The sequence below is a fragment of the Peromyscus eremicus genome, chromosome 20 (genome assembly GCF_949786415.1).
Source record: "Peromyscus eremicus chromosome 20, PerEre_H2_v1, whole genome shotgun sequence".
Taxonomy (NCBI): Eukaryota; Metazoa; Chordata; class Mammalia; order Rodentia; family Cricetidae; genus Peromyscus; species Peromyscus eremicus.
The window spans coordinates 18,271,663-18,287,578 of record NC_081436.1 but is presented as its reverse complement, the minus strand read 5'-3'; the positions used below and the strand labels follow the sequence as shown (position 1 = coordinate 18,287,578).

The following is a 15,916-nucleotide window of genomic DNA, read 5'->3' as shown; positions in this document are numbered from 1 at the left end:
ACATGTCTTCCCCGCTTCCCAGCGCCCCCCCCCAAAAAAAATGAATATGGGCAAGACATAGTTTTCTTTTCTGATGGAATGCACACGTTGAAATTAAGAAGCCCAACATTGAAATTCTACTATTTCACTTAATAAGTCCATTCAGAGCTGGATGTGGTGGTACGCACCTTTAATCCCAGTACTCAGAAGGCTGAGGAAGACAGACTTCTATGAGTTAGAAGCCAGCTTGATCTACATGGTGAGTTCCAGGCCAGCCAGGGCTGACTCAAAAAGGAAAACAAATCCATTCAGGGCTAGAGAAATGGCTCAGTGGTTAAGAGCATTAACTGCTTTTGCACATGCAAACTCTCATGAAGAAACATCAAACATATGTTCCAGGAGACCAATACAGCAGATCAAAGAAAGGAAAACAGGAAGGAGAACTGATCAACAAATCAGGTAGGTCCACATAGGTCACTTAAGGATTTTGATTTAAAATTTTTATGTGTAACTGGGGAGCCTCTGGAGGATATAAAGAGCCAATTTCATGATTTGACTAAGTCACTGCATTATGGCTGCTATGCTGAGACTACTGTGTAGGATCAAGAATAGTAGCAAAGAAAACTGGTAGGCTTCTGAACTGATCTAAACCAAAAATACAGTGACGTGGACAAGAGTGGTAGCAGTAGAAATGGAAAAAAGTAATTGGATTCTTGTTATATTTTCAAGTTAAAGTCAACAGTTTCCTAAAAGAGTCAAAGACTGGCTCCATATTTTTGACCTGAGTAACTAATAAAATTAAAACATCATAACTGAAGAGGGGAAAGACTATGAAGCAAATTTTGGTGAAAAGATCCGAAGTTCAGTTTGGGGTCCAACTTTGAGATGTTTGCTCAACACCCAAACTGGAGAACCTGAAGTAGCAGCTGGAGATATACATGGTTTGAGTTTTGAAGGACTGAGAGCTAGATGTTCAAATTTTTAGTGCAGTATTTAAATATGTGTAACTACAGATCACCAAGTCAGTGAATACAGGTAAGAGAAAAACCATTACTTAGAAACATCAACAACAAATTGGGCTTACTAGCACTTAGCATGCTATATACACAAATATCAGGGTGGTTCAGAGAAACTTCATAATGTGTAATGAACTATCTTTGTTGAATGTGCAGTAACAGATAGTAGTTTTATACCCAATCCCTAGTCTTTAGAAAAGGAGTCATGAAACATTAAGAGGGAGTGACTGTTGAGTTTGTCCTTCACTGTGACACACCTATCCTCACTGTACACACAAATGCAAAATGTAAGGCCCAGAGAAATCTAATAATTTAGTTATTTACTGAGATTAAACATAGTAAGTAACAAGCAAGATGGGCTGAAAGCCAAGTCCACCTTAGTCTGAGGAAGAATATAATACTATCTCAACAGTTGTTTCCAACATAGACTGACTAGCTCCTCTTGGACTACAGTCATTCCTCAGATCTGTTGGGGAATGATTCCAGAACCCATCGTTAGTCTAATTTGCATATACTCAAATTCTTATATAAATGACAGTATTTATATATAATCAACACATATCTTCCTGTATACTTTAAGTCCTCTCTGGAAGACTTACAGTAACTGGTACAGTGTAAATGCTATATAAATAGGTGTTGTATTGTATTGCTTAGAGAATAACAAAAAGTACACAAAAAATGTTCGGTAAACATATTTTTACCCTGAGTACTGTTGATCCTTAGTTGATTCCACAGCTTCAGGACCCACAGATACAGAGAGCTGAAAGTATTTAATGTCCTCAATGACCTTGCACTCATCTCTATGATGAGACTTACTTCTCCCATCCTCCTCCTTGCTCTACTGAACTAAAATATGTGCTCAAACCTTGTTCATTACCATACAGATGCACAGAACAGAAACACTAATGAAGTCACTGCCTACTCTAACTATAAAAGTGCACCAATTATTTTGCTGTGCTAAGGAAGTCAAACGTAGGACATCAGTGTTCTACCACTAAGCTATATGCTCCTAGCCCCTCAGAATTTCTAAAATTTGTCTGATATAAATCCATTAGTATATTGAAAAGGTAGTATAAAAGGGAGTACCATCTCACTGCGAATAATTCTAAGCTATGACTATATAATCCATGGTACCTGAGTGTCTCCATGCCTCCTCTTTTCAAATGCCAGTCTTTCTCTTTCTGCTTTCTGTTCCCACTGCAGTTTTTCCAGTTGTTGGGTCATTATGGCTACCTTCCGTCTTACTTGCTCCTTAAGCTCTTTGTAACGATCCAGCTATATAAACAGCATTGACATATTACTCACTTAAATGAAGTTATTTGTATGACATCCTGTTCTCATCAAAATCCTTATACAAATTAGATCATAATTAGACATCTTCTCCAGGTAAAATATGTGAACTTAATATGTAAATCTCCTTATTAAAAACTCTTTAGATAGAACAACAAAGTAACCAAGACAAACTCTATAATAAGGTCTCTGACAAAAAATCTTGAGAAAAGAAAATCTTGAGAAAATGGTACTTTCTTCTATCTTCCTAGTCACAGTGATTGTGGTGTATGTATGCTGTGACACAAAACTAGCATAACTCAATGAAAGAGATGAATAATGACACTTTCATTGAAAGAATGTTTGAAAACTGAGTTACATGTTTTAGTTAGTTATATTATGTTTTACTGATTAATAATTTTAATCCTGTATACTGTATTACATTGACTATTAACTCATCATTGAACAGTTAAAATCATCTTAAGTAATTTTCTCTATCAATTAAGTCTCTTCAAAGTTACATATATCTGATCTTTAAATTTATGTAATATCCAAGAGAGAATTTTTTTATCTTTAAAACAGTAACAATTACCTAACTTTTATTACAGTATAATTCCAGGTAATACTGGACTTTAACTAACTCATAAATGTTATAACACCATCTAACTATATGAAGAAAAAATAGCTTAGTTTCAAGATTAAATTTAGATTCTGTGAATAGATTAAAGAATTTTTAATTCCTACAATGTACATTCTAGGGATAATCTCAACAAATTATCAGAGATGTCATCCTTTAAATTTTTTCTAATTAAAAAGAGAAACTGAAACAATAGAAAAATGTTTCTAGTATTTTCATTTTCTTCACCTGACTATTTTCCAATTCAATGTCTCGACCTTTATGTAAAATTTCTTCTTCCATCTGCTTTTCAAAACTTCTCCATGCTCTATCTAAATCAACCAGTTCTGCCTCTAAGGCTCGTATGTCATCTTCCTGCTTGGAACATTGTTTTTCATTGTCTGTTATCAATTTCTTAGATAAATCCAATTTCTTAAGATGGTGAGAAGTATTTTCTTTAGCTTTAATAAACTGAGGCCTCTTCTTACTTAAAATTGCTTCGAGAGATCTAAAAAGGAAAAACGAATTTTTTAAAAATTTATTTTAGCATATAAAAGCAAGTAATTTATTATTTATTTATATATTTATTTTTGAAGACAGGGCCTCACTATGTAGCACTGGCTGGACTGGAACTAGTTTATGTATACAAAGCTGGCCTTGAATGCAGAGATCTTCCTGTCTTCTATGGCATGAGTCACCAACAAGCCTGGCCAAAAGGAAAGTAATTTTGACCAATTATCATTCAAAATTAAATTCTAAAAATTAACTTGCAGAGACTGTTAGGCAGACCCATAGTTGCCAGAGGTTGGGCAAGGGAGAGAGAAAGTGTTGAATAGTAGAAACAGAAGGGTATTTTTTTAAGTGGTTAAACTATGAATTTATCAAAATCAAAGGAATTTTATAGCACCAAGAGTGAACCTTAATGTAAACAAAATTTTAAAAACTGATGTAGGAGAGGTAGGTATACCAAATGGAATGAAAAATTTGACAAAAGACTAATTATATCACAAGTGTATCTAACAACTTTATTGGTGGATGGAAAGAGAAAGTGGTGGCTTAAGCAATTTTTAGAAGATTTAAAATCATGTTTGTATCTGTATACAGGTATGTACACTAAGTGCAGGTGCCTTTGAAGAACAAAGGTGTCAGGTCCCCCAGAGCTGGAATTACAGAAAGTTATGAGACAACAAACGTGGGTTTTGGGAATTTAATTCTAGTCCTCTCTCCAAGAGCAATACACTCAACTCCTAGGCCATCTCTCTAGACCCCTAGCCTAAGTAATTTTCCATAAACTTTGAAAGAAGATAATTAAGCCAAGTGGTGATGGCACACACCTTTAATCCCAGCACTCAGGAATATCTCCATACTTCCTAATCTGCCAGAGACAAGTCTAGGAACAGTATTAATGACCACTCTTAGCATGTAGATGTGGAGTCCTAACACTATTCTCTACTTTTAAAAAAGAGAACTCCTTGGAGAAGTGACTAGTGCTAGGTCTGGAGCAGGTTCATAAAAGCTGGGGCCGGGCGGTGGTGGCGCACGCCTTTAATCCCAGCACTCGGGAGGCAGAGGCAGGTGGATCTTTGTGAGTTCGAGGCCAGCCTGGTCTACAGAGTGAGATCCAGGAAAAGGCGCAAAGCTACACAAAGAAACCCTGTCTCAAAAAACCAAAAAAATAAAAAATAAAAAAATAAAAAAATAAAAAAATAAAAGCTGGGAAGGTTGTTAGGACTAAGTCAGATAAGATGAGCCTGGAGCATTTTGCAATTCCTGAAAGTAAACAAGTGCTAAACAGAAAAAAATCACAGTGATGGGATGTGAAGCATAAATCTAATTAATCTTATTAATAAAAACCAGGAGTCAGGTATTGGGGTAAAATGTGATAGATCAGCAGGAAAGCAGCCAGTCACTTCCTTCCTCTTCCATTCCTCCACTCCAAAAGGGCTGAAATCCTGTCTCTGCCCTGCCTCATCACTTCCTGTTCATTTCTGTACAGACTCCAGACCTCTATGGTTAACTAGTGGCTAACTCCACCCTCTGACTCCAAGCAAGCTTTATTTGTCAGAACACAAACAACATATCATACAACAGATATGCAAACAATTCAAAGAATTCCCACAGAGAGAATAATTGAAGCAATAAAATAAGCAATACAGTATTGGGTTATAATTCCAGATGGAAAATATCTCTAAATAGTAATATAAAAATAACTGAACAAGCTGGGTGGTGTTAGTACACACCTTTAATCCCAGCACTCAGGAGGCAGAGGTAAGTAGACCTGAGTTCAAGGTCAGCCTGGTCTACAAATTGAGTTCCAGAACAGCCAGGGCTATACAGAGAAACCATGTCTTGGAAAACAAACAAACAAACAAAAACTGAACAAATAACTGAGATGAATCTCCTGTGCAGAAATACAAATATATCACATGGACCTTGCCTCAAAGTGGAGAAACTCTCACCTCTGTGTCAGCTGTGCTGAAAAGAAAGTACTAACTTTACTGCAGAGAAACCTGACAAACTCACTCTTAGTCAGGTGATCAGGTCAACATGAATAGTGATATGTTGACATTAATCACAGGATATGCCTAGAATATGATGGATGATATTTTACTTCACCTTCAGAAAACTAGCCTATAAAAAGCTAGGAACAATATTTCTTTAAAACTGCCATGATGATAAACTATCACAGCCCAAAGGAGCCCAAGAACAAATAACTAAATGTAGTGTGGTATTCTAGGCCAGAAAAAAAAGATGTTAAAGACATTAAGAAAATATAAATGAAATATGGATGTAATATATACGAATATTGATTTATATATTCTGACTATACTAATTGTTAGCATTTAGGCATCTGTACTGGACTTCCCTTAGGGTCCTGACTAGATACATCCTCAGCTACAGCCACTATGAGCACCCCCTGTGCACATTTGCTATGTTTCTTTATAAAAGGTGGACCTTGCCCACCTCCTGTCTCTTTCTCTTCCTTTGCTCTCGTCCCCAGGGACTGGTCTCTGTCCCCTTCTCTCCCCTCCCCTCAATAAACCACCATGTGGGCCTTGTGTAATGCTGTGACTCCTTCCCAAGCTTTTAAAATACAATTTGGTTCCGTGACTCAGATAGGCTCTCCCGGCAGTCTAGACGTGCTAGAACCTTGTCTGCCTGACAGCCCTACTTTCCCACCTAAGGGATCGCTGGGACTCTCTACCCAACACCGACAATGGGTAAGCAGAACCCCCCCCCCCCCACACACACACACACACACTTCAATTCTGGCCATTTCCCATGAGCAAGGCTTAGTTTCTAGAGCACATTCCTTGCCTTCTGGCTTTTCTCAAAATCCTAGTACTAGGTGACTGTGTCTCACTCAGGCTCTTAGCCTATCGGCCCCTGCTTTTTTGGATGATGATCCACTGAGTAGCCTACACCTCACTGAATTTCTGGGATGCTAGAGATTCCAGCCTTTGGATCTTCTCTATCTCACTCATGAAAAATGCACCTACCACCATACCTACCACCCGACTTAAGAGCTAAACTTATCTACCTTTGCCCCAATACCCCTTAGATATCAATCCAAATGGCCACTTACCAGCACCCCACATCCAGTATTTCACAGGACCTTTGCAACTTCTACCAGCGATCCAATAGCTGGAAGGGGGTACCTTGTTTTCAAGCTTTTTTCCAAGCCCTTCACTCTGTTCTTTCTTCCGGCTCTACTCAGCTCCTGCTAACTACAAAGCCTGTAGCTGTGCCTCCCTGTTAAGCTGCATTTCCCCTGCCCAGCCTCTGCCAAAGCAGTTGCATCATCACCTGTCTCCAGGTCCTTTTCCATGGCATGTGCACCCTTGAAAGTGCCTGCCAGGCAGAGCTCACTCCCTTTGTCTCTTCTCTTGCCTCTTAATCATCTTTGTGTCTAATTTCTTCTCTTGCCTCTTCTTTTCTCTCTTGCTTCTCTTCCTCTTGTCTGCCTGCCTCTCTCAAGTCCCCACTCTGATGCAGCCTTTCACTCTTTCATTCTTCAGCTCTCTCACTCCCAATAAACCTCCTGCACTAACTCTGTTGTGTGTGGTGTGTTTGCTTCGTGGCATACCTTGGCAGGGTCCACCAAAAGTACCCACTTCACTCTAGGACCTTATCTGCCTGTTTCACCCACAAGGGATCTGCTCTTTCACCTGCAACAAATCTGCTTTCTCATTCACCGACAGCTTTGCCTTCTATTCAATACCAACAATTGGATCTCTGGTGGGGCTACCTGCCTCTGATCATTTCCCTAGATCATTCCTCGAGCACAGTCCTCACCTGGCTTTTCTCGAAGTTCTGGTACCAGGCAACTGTGTCTCTCTCAGGCTCTTAGCCCTTAGCCCCTATTCTTTGGATGATGATCCACTGAACAGGTTGTGCCCACTTAATCTGATCCTCCCTGGATCCCTGGGACACCAGAACATTCAGGTCTTTGGATCTTCTCTCTGCCTCATCCTTGGGAACTGTGTCATACACTTCCTCGCTCCCATTGGGATGCCTTTTGGAGACCCCTGACCATTCTTTGGACCAGGCAGTTTGGGAACCGAGAAAGAATTCTCCACTTTCTTTTTCTTTGCTCCAAGACCTTGTGTCTGTCTGCTCTCCCTCTCTAAATGTTCTGTTTGCTGAAATGTGCAAATCAGAGATGGAGGAGCCAGCTTTGTCTTGCTTAGCACCTATCAGTTCTCCCTTTCTATTTACCTCTGTGTGTATGTGCATGTAACTATTAACAGCAACCACATGGCTCTCCTCCGTTTTGGCTGATGACCTCATCATGATTTGTGAGCTCCAGGGAGTTGACTTGAATCCATCTGAACAGCATCTTGCCAGGTCCATGCAGTCAGTGCTGGATGGTTCCACAGAGCCTGGACAGCGAAGTGAAACAGCCAGCTACCCCGGGATGTGGCCAGCACCCTAGTTTTCTCAGGTCCCCCAAAGATGATCAACGCCCCCCCCCCACACACACACACACTCCTCGCAGGCCAGCAGGAAGCAGTCTTGAGAACATGGTGCCCTCATCCTCGCCTCATCTACTACCCCTTTCTAACTCCTCACTTTTTTTATAATAAACAAAAGGGAGGAATGTTAGCATTTTAGGCATCTGTACTGGACTGCTCTTAGGGTCCTCACAGGATATACCTCAGCTGCAGCCACTATGAGCACCCCCCATGTGCATTCACTATGTTTCCTTATAAAAAGCGGGCTTTGTACACCTCCAGTCTCTCTCTCTCTCTTCCTTTGCTGTTGTCCCCAAGGGTGGGTCTCTGCCCTTTCCCTGCCCTTCCCCCAATAAACCTCCCATGTGGGCCCTGCTGTTTGGTGTGACACCTTCTTGCTGTTTTTAAAATACAAAACTAATGCAATATGTTAGTAGTAAGAGAAACAGCACGGGAATATGGGAGAAAGGTACCATATTTATAACTGTTCTGCATATCTAAAGGCACTCCAAACTAAAATGTACATTTTATAAAGTCAATTTCCACCAGGGATGGTGGTGCATACTTTTTATCCCAGCACTCAGGAATCAGAAGCAGGCAGATCCCTGTGAGTTTGAGGGCAGTCAGGGCTAGCTACACGAGACTATGTCTCAAAACAAAACAGAACAAAACAAATTAAATAAATACAAATTTTAAAAAGTTAATTTGGCGCCGGCCAGTGGTGGCGCACGCCTTTAATCCCAGCACTCGGGAGGCAGAGCCAGGCGGATCTCTGTGAGTTCGAGACCAGCCTGGACTACCAAGTGAGTTCCAGGAAAGGCGCCAAGCTACACAGAGAAACCCTGTCTCGAAAAACCAAAAAAAAAAAAAAAGTTAATTTGTAGGCTGGGAATATAGCTCAGTGGTAAAGTACTTGCCTACCAAGTGTGAAGGTCTAAGTTCAGTCCCCATTACTGTCTCCCCAAACATATTATCTCCTAAAGTGTCAATTATATTTTCTCAATTATCATGAAACTCAACTACTGGACCAGAGAAATGACTCAGTGGGTAAAGTTACTTGCTGACAAAATTAACCTGAGTTCAATTCCTAGAACCCACATGGTAGAAGGAGAGAACTGATTTCTGTAGGTTGTCCTCTGGCCTCCACATGCATACTGCAGTAAGCATGAGCTGGCATGCACATGTACACACACTGATTAAATAAATGTCAATAAAAAACTTTTAAAAAAGCCTAAATGCTAACATCTATTTTAAAAACTTACTTCAGTTCTTTTTCTGTTTGCTGTAGTTGTCTAGTTAACATGCCACGATCCTTTTTCTTAGCTTTAATTATGTTTTCATGGTGAGACAGAGTGTCTTTTACAACGCTCAAATTCCTGTCCATATGCTCTAATTTAGTATTCAGAACATTAATTTTTTCCTCATTGTAATACAGTTGGAAAAGCATCAGTTGTATCTTGTTTATTTTCAATTCTTCAAGAAGACTTTGGTAACGTTCTGCCTATAAAACAGTACAAGAGAAGATAAAAGGGTATACATTTTAAGCTTCTGTTCATGAACTTGATAGTATCAGCACATGATCGCTAACGAAATTTGTCATAGAATTATCTCTTCCCTGCTTTCTCTCATTTTTTTGGAGACAGAGACAAGGCCCAGCTAGTCTCAGACCTGCTATGCAGCTGAGGATGAGCCTGAACTCCTGATTTTCCTATTCATCTCTCAAGTGCTGGAATTACAGGTGTGTACCACCACATCCATCCAAGAAAGATTATTCCTGAAAAAAGTAGAATTATTTGAAGGTTTCTTAATATATTTCTAAAATAAAACAGCAACCAAGAAATGAGTCTGCATTCATGCACTCAGTGACCAGCTTGTGATAGTGAAGTAGCCCCTGTCAACATGGGTCCTCAGAAAGTCGGACAAGTTCCTTAACATTGCTGGAATCATCTTCTTTACTATAAAGTGAAAGGAACATTATATAAATAGGTCCCTAGCCGCTTTACAGTAATTCCAAGTAAAATTCTTGCTCTAAGAAGTAATTTTTACACTGATAAAACTAATAAGACTATCAGAATTTTAAATTACACATGAAAAGAATTCTCTTAACATTCGTGCTAGCAATAAGGAAAACAAGGGAGTGCGCCACCACCTCATGAGGCGGAGTCCTAGTCAACAAAGTTTAACTAGTAACTTGTAAACAGATGCCTGCCAAGGATATTGTAAAAAAATAATCAGGAAGCTCGAATATTCTAATTGTCTTTATGAAAATGTTTTAAGTTCTGCTACTCTATAAGCTATTTCAGTATGCTCTAAATACTATATTCTGACTTACTGCCCACCCCTTCTCACTAACAAAATACAGAGCAGATAAACACATTCACAATATGAAGAAACTGAGCAATATTACTAATAAGGAATACATTCACCTTCCATTTATTTCCTCAAAATATTTACTGAGCTATACAGCAGATCCTGCTTTATGTGTTGGGAATATGGTTGAGAATAAAATGAGATAAACCATTCTTATTCTTATAAAGCTTATATTCCAGTTTTTCTAATAGAGGGTAGAGGACTCAGAGACTACTAAAAAAACAAACAAAAATAAACAAGGTAATTTTATACAGAATTATATGCTACAAAGGAAACTAAATTAGTAATATGATAGAAAGGAGGAGACAGCAATTTAAATGAGGCTTTGAACAGTAAATACTTAATGAGGAAATGGTTTAGGGAAAGCTTGAGTTATAATGCATCACCTTTATAAAAAAAGTCAGAAATGTTTGTGAGAATACAACTATGTTATATTAAGCCAGACATTACAGAATATAAAAACATATAATGTTGCTCTTGTAAATTGTTTTGGATATGTAATTATTTTTCATTAAAAATATATTAGCATGTCAACATAAAATGAGCTTAGCCAATTAAAAATTATTGAGTTTTAATTTAAAACAGAATAAACAGAGTGGAAGAAATGGCTCAGCAGTTAAGAATACTGGCTGCTCTCCCAGAGGACTGGGGTTTGAGTATCAGCTCCCACATGGTGGCTCACAATGGTTTGCAACTCCAATTCCAGAGGATTCATTGTCCTCTTCTGGCCTCTACAGGCACCAGACACATGATACACATACACACATTTAGGCAAAACACCCATGCACATAAAAAAAAAAAAAGTTGAAACATAAATAAAACATATAAATATTGGCAATACAATTTGCTATGAAAAACTCTTTGGGGTTCTCAGTAACTTTTACAAGTGTACAAGAGTCAAGATCCAAAAGTGTTGAGTACCTCTGCTGTACTGTCTTATACGGCAGACATATAGAAAAAGTTTATCTTGGGGCAGCAAGATGGCGCAGTAGGTGAGCACACTTGCTGCCAAGCCTGACAGCCTTAATTCCCAGGAACCACATGGAAAAGAGAGACCTGACACCTGCAAGGTGTTCTCCGACCACCACACATGGATCTGTGTTGCACATACACACACGAAATAAACATTAAAAACTATTTACCTTTTTAAATTTTTTTTTCTGAATGCCAGATTTTGTTTTATATTATTGATGGAACCTTTTAGTACCCCACAGCCAATAATGTGGGGTTTTTGTTTGCTTTTTAGTTTTTTTGAGACATACTTTCTCTGTATAGCTCTGACTGTCCTGGAACTAGCTCTGTAGACCAGGCTGGCCTCAAACTAAGAGATCCACCTGCCTCTGCCTCCCAAGTGCTAGGATTAAAAGTGTGCACCACCATGCCTGGCTAATAACTTATAATTTAAACAGAATTTTTTCTATTTAATATGTAATTATTATTGGTGACATCTTCATGATATCTTACCTCTTCTTTTTCGATTTTTGCATGCTTCCGCTCTGCGGCTACATTTTTTTTTCTATTAAAATGAAATTGTGCATCTTCTTCACATTTTTGTAACTTCTTTTTCTTCTCCTCATATTCTCCTATAAACTCTCCTGAAGTACTGATTTCTTCAAAAAATTGAGTCCTCTCTTTGGGCTTCTTCATAGAAATGGACTCTACAGTTCCCTATTAGTAACAGTAAAGCACAACAGCATGTAAAATATGGTAACATGTTTTAAAAACAAATGAAACAAATGAGTGTAACTACTTACCTGAAAAACTAGACAGTTCTGTGCTTTGACTATTATGCCTATCTTTTCCAACTGTGCTACATATGCAGAACGACTCACAGGTTTATCCCCAAAATGAAATTCTGAGCATCCTCCTAAAATAAACAAAATAAAATGTTATAGAATGTTTTTATTGAAGTAGGTATATAACTAATATACCTATACATAAATTCATTTAATTATTCAACAAATATATGTATTATAAACTAAAGATTATTTCATGGTAGTAACATAAAAAGTGTTTTACCTCAAAAAGTTCGTATCTTAGAGATAGAAACAAAATATTCAAATAAAATAAATAATATGTGAGAAAGTGGTATCTATGAGGAAAGATAGGATGTTTCTGCATGTGGGGGAAGTCATTACAATTTTAAATACAGTGAAAAAAGAAATTTTTACTGAAATGGAGAATTCTCAGTTAAAAAGCCAAAGACTAGGTACCGTGACATGGCCCAGAGTTCCAGCACCTTTAGGAGGATCACTTGAGCTTGTTAACAGCACATTGAGAGCCCATCACAACCAATAAATGTCCAAAAGGGAGTGAGAAAAATTGGCCAATGACTGCTCCAAGTGATAAAATGCAGAAATACCTAATTATATATATAAAATGATATATAATTTAAGTTAATAATACAGTTTTCATACTTTAGAAATGTAGTGAAGTCAGACATGGTAGCACGTGTGTGCAATGTCTACATTTGAAAGCCTAAGTAGGATTGTGAGCTAAAGGTCAGTTGGACTACATATCAAGACCCTGTCAAGAAAGGGAGGGAGGGAGGGAGGATTTATCTTAGTTAACTAGAAAGAAAACAGCAACAAGTAAAAGCAATAAAATATATATCTACTTTTCATGACTTTATAAAGTCCTTGCATGATACACTTATTACAGATGAGCCATAATAGTTTATTAGAGTAATATAGGGAATTCATAAATAAATAATAAAAAATAAACATTTTATTCAAGTTGCTTTTAGGTGTATATAGGCCAAAAATACACTTATTTACTAAGAAAACAAGCACAGAGAAGCAGAGAAAGAAGTTTTATGATGTCTCTATTTAGAGATAGGTTCCCTCCATCTTAGACAAATAGCCAAGTATAAAAACGTTACTTGACAGTAAGAGTATTGAAAAAGTGAGTCTGCTTAAGCAAGAGACTTAATAGGGAATAAAACAGGTTCTGTTATTTGCTTCTAAGAAAGAATCTGTTACTCACTATGCTGGTGAATCGTAAGTCTCACACTTCAAAGAAAGAGTAGGCAATCAGACACTAAACTAAAATTCTCTCTCTCTCTCTCTCTCTCTCTCTCTCTCTCTCTCTCTCACACACACACACACACACACACACACACACACAATTACCTCGGATAATCCTTGTGAAAGTTTTCTCTTCTCCACTGTCCTCTATGTATATAATTTTTACACTTGCAGAAGAAGAAACAGGTTTTCCAATATGTGCTCCATGAATAAGTTCTTGAATATTTTTCACCCTTAAATTAGTTGTTTTTTCTCCCATTACGAAACTAAGTGCATCCATTACATTAGATTTTCCTGAAGAAAAAAAAAAAGGTGAAGAAAGATTCTTTATTATATTATTATTATTATTATTATTATTATTGTTATTAGTGGTGGTTTTTCAAGACAGGGTTTCTCTGTGTAGCCCTGGCTGTCCTGGAACTCACTTTGTAGACCAGGCTGGCCTCAAACTCATAGAGATCCACCTGCCTCTGCCTCCTGAGTGCTAGAATTAAAGGCATGTGCCACCACCACCCAAAAGATTCATTCTTAATGACTGAAAAACCTTCTGAGAGCCAAAGAAATCAAACCACCAATACAAGTGAAATATAGCCAATATGCAAATCTCAGAATTCTTGTTTGGTCAATGTTCAAAATCTATGTGATTGAGAAACTCCAGGTAGGTGGATTGTTTCTCCCATGTAACTGTGGCAGAGAGGTGTGAATGTAAGGATATAAACACATGAATCAAAAACTAATTAACTAAATAAAATTAAACAAAACAAACATAGACCTCAGCTCTATCCTATTCCTGGATATCTGTGGTTGATATATTGTGCACCCTAATAAACTTATCTGGGGGTCAGAGAACATAACAGCCACTACATTAAACATAGGTTTAGGCAGTGTTAGCAAACGCCTTTAATCCTAGTATTTCGGAGGCAGAGATCCATCTGGATCTCTGTGAGTTCAAAGCCACACTGGAAACAGCCAGGCATGATGTCACACGCATTTAATCCCAGGAAGTGATGGCAGGAAGCAGAAAGGTATATGAGGCTTGAGGACCAGGAACTAGAGTCTTTTTAGCTTTTAGCAGCAGTTAAGCTGAGATCCATTTGGGTGAGGACTCAGAGACTTTCAGTGTGAGGAAACAAGATCAGCTGGCTGAGAAACTGGCAAGGTCAGGTTGGTTGTGGCTTGTTCTGTTTCTCTGATCTTTCAACATTCACCCCAATATCTAGCTCTGGGTTTGTTTCTATTAATAAGACCATTTAGGAATTCATGTTACAGATATCACACAGGGCAAATTACTTAAAATCTCTATTTCCATAACTCCCATTTTATAAACGGAAATAATCACATAAACATTATAACAGCACCATATCCCTCTATATTTAAAAAATTTGAAAAGCTAGCTGAGCAGTGGTGGCACAATACTTTAACCCCAGCACTTGGGAGGCAGAAGCGGCAGATCTCTGTGAATTAAGAGGCAAGCCTGATCTACAGAGCAAGTTCCCGGACAGCCTGGGCTGTGTACAGAAACTTTGTCTTGAAAAACAAACAAACAAGAAAAAATTTAAAAAGCTAAATGCTAACTGAATGTAGGATCTTCTCAAGGTATAAATGGAGACTGCTAGAATCTTCATGATTTTTATACTTGGATCTGGGCAGGGTTTTTACAATTTCTTGGTAAGAATGGCACATGGTACCTACACTTGGTGAGACATGATTAGGATTAAATATGTGCTTCCTTTCTAGGAGTCTGGAATTTGGTTATGTGCTAGGTAGAAGGCAAGACTATCTCCCAATAAAAATCCTGCACATTGAGTCCATGAGGTTTTTTGGTGGCATTTCAACATGAGAACTTAACTGCTTAAGAATTCAGCTTTTCCCACTGCTGAGTTTGCTTTGTACCTCTCCACTATCATGCATGACAACCCTGAGTAAACTATATGCTACACACTGAAGGATTGCCCAGCAAATCACCAAACCAGAAGGTAGTCCTGGAGATCATCAACCTCACCGGAAGATTCACACTATATGGGGAACCTTTAAGATGAGTTCTACCAAAACTATAAAATTTGTGTTTAAGCCAGTTGTGGTGGTACACACCTTTAATCCCAGCACTTGGGAGGTAGAGGCAGGTGAATTTCAGTGAGTTTAAGGCAAGCTTGATCTATATAACAAGCTCCAGGCCAGCCAAGGCTACATAGCGAGACCCTGTTTCAAAAAACTAAACAAAAATCCTTGTGTTTGAGCCAGGTGGTGGTGACACATGCCTTTAATCCCGGCACTCGGGAGGCAGAGCCAGGCAGATCTCTGTGAGTTCAAGGCCTCTCTGTGAGTTCAAGGCCAGCCTGGTCTACAGATCTATAGCTTCTCCAAAGCTACATAAAGAAACCCTGTCTCAAAACAAAAACAAAAACAAAAACCAACCTTGTTTCTGAAACAAGGAATTCAAATATTTTATCTCCTCACCAAGTAAATCCTTTCCTACACAAGGTTCTACTATATTCCCGGAACTTAAGTGAATTAATTGGCTGACTGCTTCCTGCTTTCCTTCATTCCCTTTGCCCCAATTCTTTTAAAACTAGCCAGTTGCCAAGACTGAGGTCAGAACCCAGCTAACAGGAAAAAGACACCATCTGCCTTAGAAAAAACAAGTGCACTTCCAGTCTCAGTGAGCTTGCTCTTCCTAGCATACCC

At 38.4% G+C, this 15,916-nt stretch overlaps 1 protein-coding gene across 2 annotated transcripts in view; it reads right to left on the bottom strand.

The window, feature by feature from the left end:
• Smc1b (structural maintenance of chromosomes 1B) overlaps window positions 1–15,916 on the bottom strand; it is an 81,045-nt gene that overhangs the window by 60,661 nt on the left and 4,468 nt on the right. For both annotated transcript variants that reach the window (XM_059247549.1, XM_059247550.1), the window contains exons 2-7: window positions 13,337–13,525; window positions 11,960–12,072; window positions 11,670–11,873; window positions 9,098–9,336; window positions 3,130–3,388; window positions 2,130–2,270 (exon numbers count right to left, since the gene is read on the bottom strand). In XM_059247549.1, coding sequence (XP_059103532.1) covers window positions 2,130–2,270; window positions 3,130–3,388; window positions 9,098–9,336; window positions 11,670–11,873; window positions 11,960–12,072; window positions 13,337–13,525 — 1,145 coding nt within the window. The remainder of the gene's footprint in view (window positions 1–2,129; window positions 2,271–3,129; window positions 3,389–9,097; window positions 9,337–11,669; window positions 11,874–11,959; window positions 12,073–13,336; window positions 13,526–15,916) is intronic.